This window comes from Maylandia zebra, linkage group LG3 (assembly GCF_041146795.1).
Source record: "Maylandia zebra isolate NMK-2024a linkage group LG3, Mzebra_GT3a, whole genome shotgun sequence".
NCBI lineage: Eukaryota > Metazoa > Chordata > Actinopteri > Cichliformes > Cichlidae > Maylandia > Maylandia zebra.
In genome coordinates, this window is record NC_135169.1 from 42,615,060 (window position 1) to 42,632,826 (window position 17,767).

General features: G+C 45.7%; 1 protein-coding gene across 6 annotated transcripts in view; it reads left to right on the plus strand.

Annotated features, from left to right (window-relative positions):
• The window catches only part of LOC101466053 (nuclear factor 1 B-type), a 64,477-nt gene that overhangs the window by 26,432 nt on the left and 20,278 nt on the right, over positions 1-17,767 (plus strand). For all 6 annotated transcript variants that reach the window (XM_004554369.5, XM_076881887.1, XM_004554367.6 and 3 more), the window contains exons 3-6: positions 11,732-11,788; positions 13,670-13,738; positions 16,261-16,381; positions 16,958-17,076. In XM_004554369.5, the coding sequence (XP_004554426.1) occupies positions 11,732-11,788; positions 13,670-13,738; positions 16,261-16,381; positions 16,958-17,076 (366 nt within the window). The remainder of the gene's footprint in view (positions 1-11,731; positions 11,789-13,669; positions 13,739-16,260; positions 16,382-16,957; positions 17,077-17,767) is intronic.

The window sequence follows — 17,767 nt, forward strand, 5'->3', positions numbered from 1 at the left end:
GGGCACTAAAGACGATACCTCTTCTCCGCACCAGCTTGCAGAATTTACCCCAACCCAGATTGCCCTCTCACCCACCCCTGATCTCAGTTAGTGAACTTTTGGCATCTCAGATAAAGTGGGAAAAAAACAAAACATGCTTGCACAAGTGGAAAGCAAGGGTTGCAGGAGCTGGCTGCAAGGCGAGTGTAAAGGCCCCTGTGGAGTGGCCCTGAGGGGACAAATGCTAGCAGGCTGAGGAAGTGGAGGAAGGAGTGCTGGGAGGCTTGTACAGGGTGGTGGGAGGCGGGTGGGTTACAAAGAAAAGCGGCAAAAGGGGAATTCCTGTTCCTGAACTGAAAAGTGATGGAAAATGTGACTGCTAGATCTTGCTCATGCCGCTCCATGTCAAAACAGCCGAGTGCTGCCGTCATCTGTGCAAATATTTCAAGAGATTATGGTTCGGGAGCCTCGTGGGAAAGGCTGAAGCAAAGAGGAAGGCCAGACTTAACTGAAAGCCTTTCCTTCTTAACTCTATCACAGCAAGAATATAATCACAAAACCACAATATATACGATACCTGCAAACAAACCTGCCAGGTGAGGCCCGATGACATTGTTCTGTGTATGATCCTAACAATTTGGCAGCAGCCCATTTTAAAAACAAAGGCCCTTTACATTTCTCTTCTACATAGCAAGACTGGGAGAAGCCTCACAATGCCTGGGGACACGGCAGGCTTGCGTGCCGGCTACACACAATTGTTTCAGACAGTACGCTCAGCATAACCACAGTTTACTATGTAAATATGATTTGTAATGTTTGAGTGCTCACTGTGATGATAATCTATTCCCGAAACCCTACAACGCTGCTGATGTAACATTCTCTAATCATGTGACCAAACACTGTGGCCACCTCTGTGGATGTCATGCCTCGCTGTAGCATTGTTTATGACTTTCAAAAACAGAATCTGAGATTAATTTAGCGCCTCTCCTCTTCCCACTGTAAGCTGGCGCTGCACAGCCAAACCACATGTTGTTATTGCTGCAGTGGCAGAGGGGGCTGCCTCAGCAGGCCTCAGTCACAGAGAACAGATTTGCTGTTTTGTTTTTTTTACTCGACTAAATGTGTAAGAGAGTTCTATCTTGCTTACTCATTTGAGTCTGTCTGGCTGTGAATATCTTGCTTAGCGTGCACTTAAGAGCGATTTATAACTTGTGGTGCAGCAAAGGGAGTAAACGGTTAAACCCGAAAGATCAGATTTGCATTTTGATCTCCTGTAAGACCCAGATGTTTAATCACGATTATGTGGCGCTTTGTTGTGGTAGCGGATAGGCTGTTGAAAGCACCGAGCCGCTGAATGTTTGTGTTTAAACCCTGCATCGGGGACCTGCAACCACAAAAGATGTTTTGCACCTTGACTGCTGTTAGTCGGATATCTCCAGACAGTCGGAGGGTCCACGAGGAGGTGAGGAGCTCCACTAACTCTGGATCACTGCCAAAGCGTTGACCTTGTGGCGGGCAAGGAGCTGTCACTCCCTTTTGAGTTACGTGAGAATCTGTTTTATGACGCTGTTTAATTTAAACCACTGCTCTGCATCTGACCGTGGCTCACCGAGTAAGAATTTAAGCGGTGCAGCGTTTCCACAAGAATCGCTTTTCTTTGCAAGAGTAGTGGTTTTGTGAAATCACTCCTATAATTTCCCTCACTCCCCCTAATAGCTTCATTCAATGGTCTTGTGCCAGTGGAGACACCGAAACCCCATTCCCCCAACTCACCCTCTTGCCCCCGAGCCTTGATCCCCACGGCTGCTTTGATTCGGACCAGCTCTGATGGGGCTGAGGGGTGGGGGCTCTGAAAGCACCGTCCTCCAGCCTCATTAAAAGGAAAGGAGGGGTTTTACTGACCATGCAGCATGCAGCCGGTTTTTAAACCACCAACAAACTCCTCAGTTCCCCTGCTGCAACTGAGCATTCTTTGGAGTGTTGAGAGAATGAGAGACATCTTTCTGTCATTGTTGCACTATTTAGAGTGAGACATTCAAGAAAGGTGTAAGCATTATTAAGCCTCGGGTTCTCATAGAGAGCTTAGCCCATGTGGTGTTTAAGTGAAATCTAAGTATCTAAAAGTTGGATGAAGAGGACAAATGCAAACCATGATTCAGAGTTTGATTGGTGCCAAAGGCACCGAGCCCTCTACCCATGATCCATGTCTGAGTAATAGATCAGGAGACATGATGATGCAGCAGCAAAGTAGCTGGGATTGTAAAGAAGAAAGCCCCATTTGCACCTGCCGCTTCATTCCCTACTGGAGTTGTAATGGCAAATATAAACTGGCTCGACATCTGTTGGCAATGTCAGTAGTCTGTTTTTATGCTTGTAATGACACATTAAACTCTGTGGTTGTCCCCCCCACCTCCTTCTCCACCCTGTGTCCCGTTCCAAGGGAGCAGTGCCAGCAAAATCGTCTGAATGAGTGCACGCTTTGTTTTCCTTGTCTGTTTTGGGCCAAGATCTGGTCTTAGATGTGGTGGCATTCTATGATCGGATAATTCCTTCCACGTCCCCACTTTAAGGTGTGTGTGGGCATGTGTGTTTGTGTGTGTTTTACTGCCGCTTGCTTGGCAGACCTCAGGGAGTGCAAACAGTGGCAATGGGTGGCCAGCTGGAGGAGAGCCATTTTGCCCTGTTAGGGAGCACCCAGTCACCCTGACGCGGCCCTCGCCAGTGGGAAGTCCTCTTGGCTGAGGCCTGATGTCGTCGTAAGCGCTGACAATCACCGACACGTCACTGGCAGAGGCAGAAACGGGCACAGAGAGTTGCCCAGGCCTGAGTGAAAATTTGTTACCCAAAGGAAAAATTCTTTCACATGAATCACTTTTGAATTCAAAGTGCTCGTACAGATTGGCACATTGATTTTCATTTGAATTACCAGTCAAATAAAGCAGTATTTTGCATGTGTGTTTGCTTCAGGGATAAGGCCTTCAGGGTTTGGTGGTTGGTGCAAGATAAAGATGTAGGTAGCATTGCTTTTCCTAACTGTACTGCCTTATCAGTGCAGACCAGAGCAACATCAATTACATTAATAAAACAACATGTTGTGCATGGATCAGTCTAACTGAGCCAGCTACAAGTTAGAAATCTGGCAGCGTTTTCCCAAAGTTTTCCGTTATACGTTTTTGAAAATAAACCGTAAAAGTGTGATACTTCTTAACTCTGTGTGTGTGTGTGTGTGTGTGTGTGTGTGTGTGTGTGTGTCTCGAAGTTGAATGGAAGTAAAGCGGAGTTAAACCTCGTTAGTAGCACAACCAAGCTGTCCCTGAACTATGATCTGTTGGCCAACTTGTCTCTCTTGGGAGAGTGGGGAAATTCCCAGACCCCTAAACACCCCCGCCATCTCTCATTCCCTCTGTCCCTCCTCCCTCCGGACCAGTCGAGACGTGCAGGTTTGAACCCTCTATGTGTTTCTGGCCTCCAATGCCCATTGCCACTCAAGCAGCAGGGGTCCGGTGCATTTGTCTCATAATTATCCGACTGGATAGGGGGGTTCTAAAGATGAAAGAGACGAATCACAGAGCTCCTCTGTCAAAGGTCTGTCTGCCTGGCTGGGGGGTTTTGGATCTATCTCCCTTGTCCTCTCTCTCTTTCGTGGCATCCAACGCCCGCCCCACCGCCACCTCTACTCCATCACACACACAGAGTCTTGCTTTTCCTCAAGAGCTGCCTCCACAGAGCATATTCACCAACAGTGAACGCTCGTGCACAGCCCCCCCTTCTACTAGCCACCCCGCTGATTCATTCACAACTACAAAACTGCAGAAATACCCCCCACCCTCACATCCTGAAAGACTTCAGACTTTCTCCTCTCTTTTTTTTTTCCTCACCCCCTCACAAGCTCCACCCACCAACCATCAGCTAGCCGCCTACCTCACCCATTTGCCCCCCCTTACTCCTCCTCCTCTCCCTCATCCGCCTCCCCTTTTTCTCCTCTGCACCCTCCCTGCAACCACTTTCTCCTTCTTCTCCTCTTAACTACTGGCTAGGAGTTAATGGACTGTTTTGGCTAGTCTCCAGACGGTGAGTGTCACCTCATTAGCCTATAGCGGCTCGCTCCCAGACTGCTCCTTGTGTGTGTATGTGTATAGGAGGAGGACTACAACGACGGAATGTCATTGGTCTGCCCCCCCCCCCCCCCCCCCCAAACGTCCCACCACACACCCCTCTTACCCTCTTCCTCTCCCCTTCCCACCACTACAATGAATGAGAAAACACGCATGCATAATTAAATCTATAGTCTCGTCCTCACTCCACCCTCCTTCCCCTCCTTCCTCCACAGACGTGCATTTAAGGGGAGAAAAAAAAAGCTCCTGCTTGGAAGTTTGCCACCGTGGAAAAATAGCAGTGTCTTCGAACCAGAGAGATGTGGCCAACCTTGCACCCTTGTATGGGCCCATTCTTCTTCTTTCTTTTTTTTTTACCCCCAGCTCGCCGAATGGCAGGGTGGCAACAGCGGGCGAATGTAAATGCCACCCGGTCCTGCCAGTCAATTACACCGCAACAAAGCTAATTGTTTGTTTGGTGCATAGCAAAAAAGATGCAGCGTTGGCCATTGATTGGCCCTTTGTCTCACGCACAGATGCAGCGCTCTCTTTTTCTCACAGTCTGGACCTGATGGTCGTTTAAGTTGTGGATGATGACGAGACCACACTTTTGGAAAATCAGTTAATCCACGTTTAAACAATTTTTGGTCCAAGATCTGATGATTGCTTTCATTATCAGTGAATCTGTTAATTATTTTCCGACTAGCAGATTATTTAGTTTACATAATCAGATATTAGTCCGAAACACTGATTAGAATCTGCGGGAGCTCAAACTTAAGCCTTCACATTGTTTGTTTTGACTTATCAACAGTCACCCGTTCAAAATGTTCAATTTACAAAGATTTGAGGGGCGAGTTGCATATCTTCACATTTTAGAAGCTGATACCAAAAAAAAGAAAAAATTGTTGCTTGAGAAATGATAAAAAAAAAAAAAGGTTGATTGATTTAAGTGGTTTCAGCACATAAATACATTTGCGCATACTTCTAAGACAGTGTCAGGGTTGTCGGAGGTGAAAAGTTTTGGCTGCAAACGATCTTTTTTAAAGCGTCAGGAACAGAGAAAAAGCAGATTTTCGTGAAAGGAAAAGAAAAGAAAAAGGAATGTCGTGTAAAAAGTGAAAGGAAAGTCCAATTTGTGAGGAAAGGGTGAACTGGAAGAGAGCGAAAGGAGCTGGAAACATTAAGTGGGGCACAGTGTGCTGACTGGAGACCAGCCTGCTCATTTTTCATTGGACAGATGAGCCACTGTGCCGCGTCGCTGTGTAGCGTAGTTCGTCTGCAGCCCGGTTTGCCGATTGCATCGTTCGCACAGCACACATCGGCTTCCCGCAGGATGTGGCATGCGTACCCCTATTTGTACACACGTGTATGTCATAGCGTGCGGATGACTGTAAATGCATGCAATTTGTGCGTCCGCACAGAGGTGGGTAAACTTTATTTCGCAGCTCAAAAGGTGGGGAAGTTGAATTTTAGATGGATTAACCCTCATCTGCATCCTTAGTTGTATAGCTGCGTATCCTTTTGAGCTTGCCAGGTTCTTCCTTCTCCTCTCCTGGGCCGGTGTGGCTAATGATCCGTCAGGCCATTCAGTCCCTTGTTCAAGGCCCACTCGCCACTGAATACACTCCCTCCCCGTCCACACTGTTTGGTGACCTCAATGAGGAGCCTGTTGTCCTCCCGGCTCAGTTAAAATGCTCTCCTCTTTTCACTGCCGTGAGAGTTTACCGAGGAGAAGGCACAGAGACTCGGCCAAGAGAAAGAGGGCCTGCTCTTCACCGGCATTAGTATGCAACGATTAGAAACAAACACACAAACTGATGATCCGCGCACGCATGGGCATACACACTGAGGCGGCAGCGGCCGTGAGCGTGCACTCCATTGAGAGACGGGCACAGAGAGATACAAATGAGCTGGGTCACACACAAAATCAGCCGTGCGCACACACACACTGTATGGCTTCTCATTGTTCTTGTCTGGGCTGGGATCCCACTTGATTCCATAAGTCTCAAAACCCTGACAGACCTACTGTGTGCGTGTGTGTGTGTGTGTCTCCTGGTCTATTGAACAAGTCTGGGGTGTCTGTCTTAGAGAAAAGAAGGCAACATGTCATTGTTCTCACAGACGTTTCAACTTTGCCCCTCTCACTTTCTCTGAGCTTTTTTTTTCACTCGTTTGACTGAGTATATCTGTGTGTGTGTGTCTGTGTGTGTGCGTGTCTGCGTGTAACTCATCCTACTGTACCTGCATTCCCCGTCAGTGGCAGTCATTTGATAGGGTAGCTATCCGGATTACCAGGTGCTCCTTTAAGCCAATAAGAAATACTTGGCTTGTTCCAATTATGAGATAATCATTACAGTGTCACACAGTGTATGGCCGCCACTGCTGCAACACAGTCAGTCAGAGGAATACAATGGTATCTATATCAGTCTGTGCAGAGGTATCACTGATAATAAAACCAACCATGTGGTATAGAAGAGGCCGTAAGAGCCATTTTCTTTAGACTTTACCACATCCTGCTACGTGCAAAGTGTTGAAGTTCAGTCCTACCAAATATATGTAAAGGAAGCTTTCCCCCCTCTTCGTCAAAGCTCACCCTCCTTATGAGACAACGCCGCCCCAAGATGGCGTTCAATTTGGCACAGCGTTTGTCTTCCCTTCACCCTCGGCATCAATATCACTCTCCTTTCGGCCAGGTCAGGTGCCAGCCCTATGCAGAATGCCATGCGTGAGTCCTAATGAGGAAGGGGGGGGGTGAGATGCCAGAATTTGGTGTGTGTGTGTGTGTAAAGGGAGGGATCGTCGGTGGGAGGCATCGCCAGTTGGCAGGCTGGCACACAAAGGCTGGCACGATAAGATCCTCCCTCTTCTGCGGGCAGATTTTCTCGCCCATATCTTTTGTTTGGCTTGTTTGGGTTGCGGCTCATCCTGATAAAGGCCACTTTGTTTAGACAACAAAGCGTGAGGGAGGGAGAGAAGGGAAAGATAGAGAGACAAAGAGAGAGAATGAGAGAGAAGGGTTGGGTGGGTTGGAGTGGGGGGTGATGGGGGGCATTAGAAAAGGCGGCAACGGGAGTGTGGGGGGCACCGGCACAGATGGAAACATTAAAAGAAAAAGAGAGAAAAGTGTTAAAAGAAGGCGACGCGAGAAGGAAAAAAAAAAAGAGAGCGCGCACCTCGTACTGGATAAGACATTATCGTTGCAGATACACGCTGAACAGTAGATATGCACACAGAGGCGGGTATGAAAAGATACAATAGAGGAGGGATACTGTTGCAGGCACAGGGACAGCGATAGACAGATAGCGAGGAGAAGAAAAAGATTTGGAGAAGGGAGCAGGTTCTGCTGGAAGCCAGCCCGAGTAGTGTGAGGTCATCGACAAAAGCTGTGAATGATAGAAACCAGGAGCAGAGGAGGACACGGGACACACACACACATATTACATACCAGCACATGTACAGTCATTTATGCACGCCGTCACGACTTGTGTGACCCCTGTGCTGCACATACACGGACACACAAGCACTTGATACGCATTTGGACTGTGCATTTCCAAGGAAGGACAAAGTGGAGGCTCCCGCACCGGAAGAGGAAAGAAAAGCAGGAGGACACTGAGCAGAAAGTCTGCTCGGCCACATCAAATATTTACTCAGGAGCAGCTGTATTGTCGAAACATTACGCATCGGAGGCGCTCCGTAATTAGGTCGATATTTTCTGCCCCTCTCCCTCTTTCTGTTTCCCTACTTCTCTGGGAGTCCACCCCTCTGCACCTCTCCTCCGCACACTCCCCTCCCCTCGCCTCCCCAGGCTGCTGAAATGCGTCTTGGCTCGGGACCCATGCCTCTGGCAGCCAGAGTGCTATACATGTGCACAGAACCCCGCTCGGCATAAAATGGCTGCCAGACAGGCTTCTCCTCCTGAAATGTCGACAGCGGTATGCATCTGCAGGGCGTGCGTGTTGCGCGTGCGCACTGTTTTTTTGTGGAGGATATCTGTACGCGTCTGCAAGTGTTTGCGGACTAGAAACGTGCACCGCAGTAATCCAAAAAAAAAAGAAAGAAAGAGAGAAAGAAAGAAAGAAAAGGGGGGGAAAAAGCAACTTTCCCAAACTATGTGGCTAATTTAACCCACACTGTGTGCGTATGTGCATGTGTGTTCTGCAATTTAGTGGGAACAGAATGGGTATCATGCCAAAAATGAAGAGGGTGGGTTAGGGAGAGTGTATGTGTGTGTTTTAGTGATTCTGAAATCCAGGCGAGCAACACACTTGGGCGTGGAGAAACCTCACAAGCACTGCGAAACTTTCTTGCCGAGCCAGATTTCTGTTGCCATTACCCCTAATTGCCCTAATCGTTACAGTGGTATGATAAGTATCCCACCGGACGAGAAGGTGTAAGAACTCGTGGACACATCCAAAATACCCACAAGCCTTTTCTCCTGCTTTTTTCTTCCCCCTCTTTCTTTTTTTTTTTTTTGCTGAGTAACAACAGATAATCTGATTCATACGTGGTACTGTGTTTTTTTCCGCTTCCTTCATGAACCGGTTTGTTTATTTAAACAAGTGGCAGGGACGGAGGGTGCCAAGAAATGTTGTTTTTGGAAAAGGGCCGCGTGTGTATATGTGCGCGCGCGCGTGTGTTTATGTGTGCGAGAGAGAGGCCGCGTGTGTGCGGTGTCTGGCCTCGCGATCGAGCCCTGCCAAACTCCCAGGGCAAAGCCGAGCCTCCTCGACCGCAACTGTTTATTTACAGGTTACACTACTGTTTATTTGAAGACTATCGGATTGGCTGGGCTTCTGCAAAGGACACCTTGTAGATACAGATACCAGGCCTCAGGCTCGTGCTTCACCACATGTTTACTTTGTGCAATCTTTTTTTTTCCTTTTTTCAGAATAGCCTCTTTTATATGAAATTTCATTTGATATTTTGGAGTTCAGCACGGTTATCTTGTTTGCACAATTTCAAACGAGCGCTTTGTTCGGAAGCCTGTTGAATCACAAGCTAAGACTGTTCAATCCTACCTATTTAGTCATCTAAATAGATTTGATAGAAAGTTGATTTAGTGAGGTCGCACTAAACAAATAAAAAATGCATGCAGAAAACACCACGGGGCATGAAAAGCCCAGAACGAGAACGAGAGATAAAACGAGCACATCCGCAGACTCCCAAATGTGCAAGCGTCTTATTAAATATTTTAATCAAACTGAAAAAATAGAGGGAGCGTGAAGCTGCCCTTCTTGGGTCAAAGATAAAATGTAATGCAATAGGGGAGGTGTTTCCAGCTCTGGTGCAGACCTGGCAGATGTGCCATATGCTTGTATCCCACCTTGAGTCATCCAGGTGGTCTCTCCTGGTGCTACAGTGGGGCCTCATGCTGGAAGATGCTGCCTGGGATCTCTAATTGCCACGACCATCTGCTCTTTTTGTCATGGTTGCCTGTTCAGCCTTCGAAGAAGTAGAAAAAACATAAAGGAAAAAGGAAAACAAACAAAAAACCGCACAACTCTGATCCGATCTAACCGAACTGTAGCAGCTCTCCCACCTCCCCGCTCCCTTTTCCCCTCCCCGCGCTGCCTTTTCAGCATTTACCTCCTCCCTACTCTCTTGTGCTCTTTTCTCGCCCCCTGCCTGTTTCTCTCCCTCTCAGCACTTCTTGGGGAGCCAGCGTAGAGTTGGCAGTCGTAACTAGACTGATGGATGACTCGGAAAGTGGCAATTGGGATGGAGTGGGGAGGGGTGGTTGGATCGGGGAGACAAGGCCACTGAGTGTCGTGCGATAACTTTATGGACATGTGCTAACTTCATGTAAAAGTTTGTGCGAGTGTGTGTTTGTAGGAGGAACTCTCTGTGTGTTGGTGGAAGGCAAAGAAAGCTATTTGGCTGATGTCTGAAATTGATTTGAACACGTTCAATGTGCAAGTTGCGATGTCATGCAGATTTTAGTATTGACCAAATCTACTCTAATAATTTAAATAGCTGACTACTCATTTAAATAATTTAGTAAGGAGCGGTATCATTTGTTTTCCGGCTTCCCAGCTTGTCAAGTTTAGTTTTTTTCTGTTTTATTTCAACTTTAAATGAAGTCTTTTTTTTACTGCTGATCAGCCCAACAAACAAAAAGATCCATAGTTCGATCCTGAGAGGAGACAATATCCCTTTTTTGAAGAAAGAAAAAATAAAATAATGTGGAGCTGCCCGCTGTGGCGACCCTTTGTGAATAAGGGAGCAACCGAAATTAGCTTTTTAGGAGAAAGCTCAAACAGCTGAACAGTTCGATGATGAAAGCACAAGTCGCGCTCAAGTTTTCACATGTTTTGGAAGTGTAGCAGATCTGTACCGTTGGCCTTTAACTTGTATGTTACGCATACATTTTTTAAAAGTTAAACATTAAAAGGGGGATTTTTTTCCCCCTTTGCTTAATGTATGGTCCTGTTCCCTCCCTGCTTTGTCATTGTTGAGCTTCGGCCAAGAACATTCTGTTTTTGCAGTCCTGTTTAATAGTCAAATTTAGGAGTGGGGGAACGAGAGAAAGAGAGAGAGAGCGGGAGAACCACATAGGGAGAGAACAAGAAAAGAATAAATCTTTCAACGTATTTTTTTTTTCCCCTTCTCTTCCACCAGCCTCTCTTTTCCTTCTCTCCGTTGCCTCTGTAACGCAGCTCATGAGAGCTGCGGCAGGAAAAGGGGTGTTGTTCCAAGGCGAGGGTATCTGAGTTCACCGTCTCTGGCTTCTTGGGTCTCATGTTAAATGTGTAGATGGTAATCTCTCTGCTGCTTCTTAGTGCACCCCGTCTGTCCCGGGGCATGTATGGGCTTGGACTGGTTTGAACTATTATTGGGGTCCCATTAGGAGCCCCCTGCCAGGCATGGCTTGGTCTTAATATACTTTAGCGTGCGGTTATAATATCCTGTTTATACCGATGTTGACTGTTATGCTGCACGACTTATAAGGAAACAAAAAAAGGTGCCTTTGATCAATCACTGGGCGATGACGAACTCGTGAGGAATGATACGTTACCCTCCCAGTTAGGCTGGCAGGTAAAACACATCAGTCCGCGTGGCCTCATACCACAGCCCTGCGCACCATAACCGGTGGAAAGAATTCCACTCATGTTTCCTTGTGTTTCCCCACCCCTCCTGTCCTCTCTCTACGTTTTTTGTTCTGTGCTTGTATCTTGCGCAGCAGGACCAAACACATTTTGTATGCCCCTCACCCCTTCCTCCCAACACACCCCCAGCCTCTTTGAAAAATTACCCAGAGGTCTGCGGGTAAAAACATTTAGGTTTATAGGTTAGTCCGTGTCAGACGCAGAGCTTTTGCTTCAGTTTACTCTCCCATTAATGATAATCCTGTTCAAACAAAAATGACTTGTTCATTGTGTAGTGGGTGCACTTTCCTGGAGAAACAGATAAGGAAAAAAAGAGGGGAAAAAACCTTCACGCGCTCGCGCAGCAAATGACTTCTTGCTCCCACAAAGGTGTTACATGTTACAATAAGAAACAACAAAAGTCGGTTTGCATAGTTGCGTAATTTTTCAAGTTGTACGATTTGACCTTTGCTGGAAATAATCAGCGCTGACAAGAAAATATTTCACTTTGAGCGAGACGTTGCTGCCTTCTTTTTGAGCTAATCCCCGGCCCTTCTTTCTGTGTGTTTGCAGACTCTCAGCAGTCAGGAAGTCCAAGTAACAATGAGCCAGGCAAGAACCCTCTTCCAGGTATGTACACTGCCAGTCATCCTCCCTCCTGTCATCAGTCCATTGTTTTCTGTGCAGCTTTCCAGCTGTACAGCAGCTTATCTACACTGTAACCTACTGAGTTTAAACAGTGTGCTAACCTCTGTGACTGGAAGGGAAAATACCTAAGTATACAAGCTATGTTTAAGCAGACCCAAGGTATATACCAGATGGTCCTCTGTGTGAATACTCCAAAGAAATCGTCAGCACAAACCAGATTTAGCTAAACAGACAGTTGGTAAATGTTAAAAAAAAGTAAAATTCAAGTTAGTATCACTTTTGAAAATTCCCTGGCTAAAGCCTAAGTTGTAAACTTTATGTAGGCTAAGGAAAGAATAACATTTGAGTTCATCACCCCAGTCGGAGCTTCTGTGTTTTCAAAAAAATCCAAAAAGATCTGGAGTGAAAATGTTACAGCATATTGCGCCTTTGGCTGGTAGTTGAGTGCGTCAAGGTGAGCCAGCAGAGCTGAGCTGTAGAGAATATTCTTTGACAGTGCCGTTGTTCCCCTGGACTGACCTGCACTGTGTCGTCACAGTGCTGGAATGAAAATAGTTTGAGAAGTATAATTAGTTTTCTACCTCAAGAGCAGGTTCTGCTGATACCGGTGCCAAGAAAAACATGCTAGCGAGCCAATGACTCAGGCCTGGGAGGCCTTCGGCAGTGGCACAGTTCCTCGCAAAAGCCATTGGCTCACTTGAGGCATTAAGCTTAGTAGGTGCCAATCGAGATGCCCATCTATCTTTCTGGCACAGCCCGAGTGCCTTTGGCTTTAAATCAAAGCAGAGCCAGCTTCATTTGGGTGTCAGTAACTTGTCTGAGTATTTTACATGACTGACAGCATCTGATTAGCGCTGATGAGTTCTGGGCAGGGCATACACACTATAGTGTAAACCGGGGAAGAAAACACACACACACACACACACACATTAGGGGTACTTTATTTAGTCTGAAAATTGTTTTCTAAAAAACAGAAGAAGAAAAAAATCTGGCTGTGCTTAAATAACCGTGTTCTACCTCATTCAGAGCAGCTTCGTTTAAAAAAGAAAACTCGAGCAGTCTAAGGTTCTGCAAATGATCGTTTTTATGATTATGCTTTTCTGCAGCTATTTCATGCTGTTATATCGTAACAGTGTCAATATTTACAGTGGTGAAGTTCTACCATTGTATTGATCAAACGGGCAGGACCTGCTGTTCAGCACGGACTCGTCTTCAGTTCTCACAGCAGCGGCAGCCTGCGTGTCCTCCGCCTCTCTCACACACACACACACACACACACACACACACACCTGTCCTGTCACTCTTTGCTGCGCTGCACAGGAATGGTTTTGTCCTCGGCATTTGTTTAAACATGTCAGGCCAGAAACAAAGCGAGTCACTCAGCACTTGTGCTTAAAATACTAGATGGAAAAAATAACAACAATAATACGAATAATAATAATTGACGCTTTCAGGAAATAGACCGTGACCCATGCACTTTCCTTTTCCATTTTTCGATTTTTTAAAAACTGCCCGTTCCTAAATCCATAATCCATAAATTATATCCATAATTTAATGTATAATACATTCTTTATAATCTTATGATATCTTCCAAATTTAAAATGTTTTTAAATGACACTTTGTTTTGTTTGAACAGTTTCCTGACTGAAAGAAGATACTAATCAATTTGCATGCAAACACAACTTGAAAGGGGGAAAAAAAATCATAATAAAAAAGAAGAAATAAAATAGGTTCTTTAGCTCCATCCATGTCTAATGAAATAATTTAATAGCCGTAATAAATCTCGTGTTATTGTTCATTTTACAAGGAAATAATTACATGAGAAAGCCACAGCTTCATTAATCATTGCTTATTATGTTTCAGTGTATTTGGAAGACAGTTTCATCAAATCAGGAGTCTTCAGTGTTGCAGAACTAGTGCGAGTGTCCAGAAGTGAGTATAGAGCTCTTATATTGCTTTTAATGTGTGTGTCTTTCTCTTATCACTGATCAGACGTGTGGTTATGTTAAACACGGGTGGAGCCAAGCTGGAGCTTTAGAGATATGTTGACAGTGTAACAGGTTTAACAAAGTTAATATCAAGGTCAAAAAGCTGACACTCTGTCGGTCTATTCACAGGCAACTAGGGTCTAATTAGTGAATAGAACTGAAGGTACGACGATTGAAAAGACTCGTGTGGGTGTGCGCAGGCTCTGTGTGTTAATGCGTTTTCATATGAAGAGAAAAAACAGATTTAAGAAAGACAAAACAAAACAAATAAAAGTGCCTTAACCCTCAACAGCCACTTAAAATTCTGTTTTCCTCATAATCTCTGTATTTACTGAAACCCACCACACAGCTGTAGTGTGGATAATCCAGTTTGGCTGGTCTGCTTTTGCGAGAAAAAGAGCACTTGAGTGCACAGCTGTCTGTATGAGCCTGCAATCATCTGTATAGACATGTCCGCCCCGCGCAGAGCCGTTAACCGTCGTCCCTCCAGGACTCCAATGATAACTGAGGGCACGTCAAGGCACCTTTTACCTGTGTTGCCTCTGAGCTGTAACTGTAGCGAATGCGCCTGTGGTGCACAAAGACCCCAGTCACCCTCAACAACGAGCGTTTTAAAGAAACATACCTCCATGTGTTGTCTGTATCTTGCACCGCCTTCCAGCTAGTTTTAATCCGATGGTTAGTGTGGTGTAGAATAAGCAGGGATACTTACATAAATTAGGAAATATTTATTGTTGACTCATGGAGATCACTTATGAATTAAATATGTCACTTCCAGCTTCTCAAGGAAATTATTTGGGTTTTTGGAGTAGACAAAACAAACAATTTTAATATGTCAGCATGGACTTAGGAGGAGAGTAGGAGAAAATAATTGTATATAGTTTAAGTATGTCTTTATATTTGGAAAAAATCTCACTGCAATGCTAACAACAAATGCTGATTAAATCTGAATTTTTTGGTAGTTTATGTAGTGCATAGCACGTCTCTGATGGAAGCGTGAGCCACTTTGTCTCAGCTGTCTCGTTCATTGTGCTGTGAAAGACAGGACCTACTTGTTTCCATGCTCGCACACTGAATATCCTTTTGAAAGACTCTGTGTTTTTGTTTAGTGTTTAATGTGCCCCCTGACCAGATGGCCTCTGAGCTGCCATGTTTGCTCTCATGTGACCGAGCCTGGTTTCACTAAAGCCGACTGAAGTCGCGCTGGAATTTTAAAAAGGTCGACGGACGCACAGGAATTGTCACTCACTCAGCCAGTCGCTCCCTGGGAAGATATCTAAGCAGCCGCTCGTCCGTCATCGCGCTTCTCTCCCAACTCTCCAGGCCGTTGAGACATTCTTTGAAGTCCATGAAAGGGGGGCTGCGGAGTTCAAGGCTGATTTGCAGTCCTGCATTTCGCCGAGGACGCTCATTATTTGCAACAGGAGCCTCGACTGCAAGTGTAACAATATTTTGTCAACAGAAAACGTGGGCATGCACGGGCAACTGTTGAGCGAATTTACTCAAAGTAAATCCTCTCCTGCAGCTGATTCAGAATCATTGTCTATTTAATGTTTTTGTTTTGGGGTGGTTTTCACGCCTAAATGTCCAAGCCCAGATGATCAAATGAGATGACTGGCAGGGTGGCCAAGTGGCATCGTCAACAAATATTGTGCTGAGCCAAGAGCCATAAAGAGAAACCAGCACACAGAGAAATCGTCGGGAATGTTCAAAGCTATGAATGAGAAAATTAAAAAAAAAACAGACAAAATAAAAACAATGGTCTCATCTTAAGCGTCCGCGGGCCGGGTGCATTCCTCCACAGACATCTCGGTATGGGTAGCAGCGGGTAGGGGCCTTTGCCAGGGCTACAGCGGGCTGCCAGGGTGGAGGCTGGCGGAGGGATAGGCCAGTGGTGAACCTCAGACCACAACAGACGGTGCCACACACTCCATCCTCTCATCCACTCCAAACCAACCAACCGCTCGAGCTGCAGGCTGCCTTGCGGGCCACACACTGAAGAGAGATAAAGTGAGAGGCAGAGGAAAAAGAGAGCGGGAGAGAGCGAAGCTGGGTGGTGAACCTCTTTTGTTCTGTAAACACAGGCCTGGCCCCCACTGAAACAATATCCCTCACCTTGACCGCAGTGAGAAAAACAACACCTTTTCCACTGTAAATCATTATGTGAGGAAACTGCCAAGTTTTGCGCCCGATGATAAAGAAGTGAAGGAAATGCTGGCGATTGTGAACGTTTGCCACGAGTTTCTTTAGAAGCAAGCCGAAGGCATCGTTTTAACTTTCACAAGAGGCATTTAATGCAAAAAGAAAAACATTTCACTCTTTAATTTGTTGTAAAGCCAAATAGAAATCTAGCCAAATAAAAATAACTCGCCTGTTCTAAACACACAAGCCGATGAAGCCGTTGTGCATCTAATTGTGCGAAAGATGGTGATGACATTGATTTCCTTTTCTCTGTGTCCTTTGCAGTGCCCATTACCCACGGTGCAACAGTAAACTTCTCCATGGCGGACATGCCCAGCCAACCTTACTATCATGACCTGAACTCCAGCGTGGGGCTGCATCGCCCCCTGTCCTCCCCTCCTGGCAGGTCAGTGGAAGTTACGGCAACAGATAGTTTCAGGATAAGAGCTATTTGGAGATAAAAGTGCTGCTGCAGCGTCAGAGTGACTTTGCTTTCTTATCTGATCATTTTAAACACAAAAATATCTTATTAAATTTAAGGGAAGTGCACTGACTTCTTCCGAGATACTGTTTTGTATATATTTTTGCCAAAATGAACCACAAATGAAACAAAGATGATGACAAATGTGCCTACCGCATTATACTACATTTGTTTAGTCAGTATAAAGCTGCATCCCTCTGCTTTCCATCTTTATGCTAAGCTAAGCTAAACATCTCCAGCCCTTAGCTTTAGAGTTAGCACACTAACAGGAGAGTGACATCAGTCTTCCCATCTAACTATTGGCAACAGAGCAAACAAGGGTGTTTCCCAAAATATTGGACTCTTCCTTTTAACTAAGCTTGTACATAATGCCAGTTAATCTTTGTCAAACATCTTCTCCAACTGCCCCTAAATCAGTATTGACACCATCTTGCGTTCTCGAAAGTTGCGGTCCCCCAAACTACTGTCTGCATCAAACCGTAAACTTCTCCATGTGTGCAGCAAAAGGCCCAAAACCGTCAACATGGAGGAGAACATGGACACCAGCCCGACGGGACCCGACTTCTACTCGTCACCCAGCCCGCCAAACAGTCAGGCAAACTGGCGCGACAGAGACGGAGGTGAGTCTTTCCCAGTATCGTTCTCCTTCTAATTTACATGGTTGCACAAACATACAGAGTGCTCGGCTCACGGTTGCACAAGAGCATGTGGAGATAATTTGCAGAGGGATGAGAAGATCTTGTGTCCTTGTATGCAAATAGATCTGATCAAAGTGAACACCTAGCATTGTTTTGCAACAGCAGCTGAACTCTCTTAAACTCTCAGCCTTGTCATAACCTACTGTGCATCAATGCTGCTCACCGCTCTGAAAATACATACCATGGCAGATATAGCCTTGGGCATCAACAGTCATTATAAATACGTACATTTGTTTGGAGTTGCTGGTTGAATACAAATCTTTGTTCTCTCGCACCTGTCGCTTGTATAAAGGAAGTAGCGTAGAGTGTTGGCTCAACTGCTTTGAAGTGAATTATTATCTGTATGCAACAGCTCCCTGGAATTTCCTTCTAAGTTTGTGTTTACGCGGCGCTTTCTTTTTCATAAACCTCATCCGATTTAGATCTGCAGTGAGTTATGGACAAAAAGCCAATCGGTGGACTTTTGATGATCGAGTTCAATGCACAGAAGGGAAAGAACTCGTAATAAGCGAATGCATGGGGCTCACATTATAAGGAAGTAGATAAAGATGTGTGTTTCCGTCCGAGAGAGAGTGAGATCTTCACAGGGCCGCTTGCACGTCTTATTTCGCCG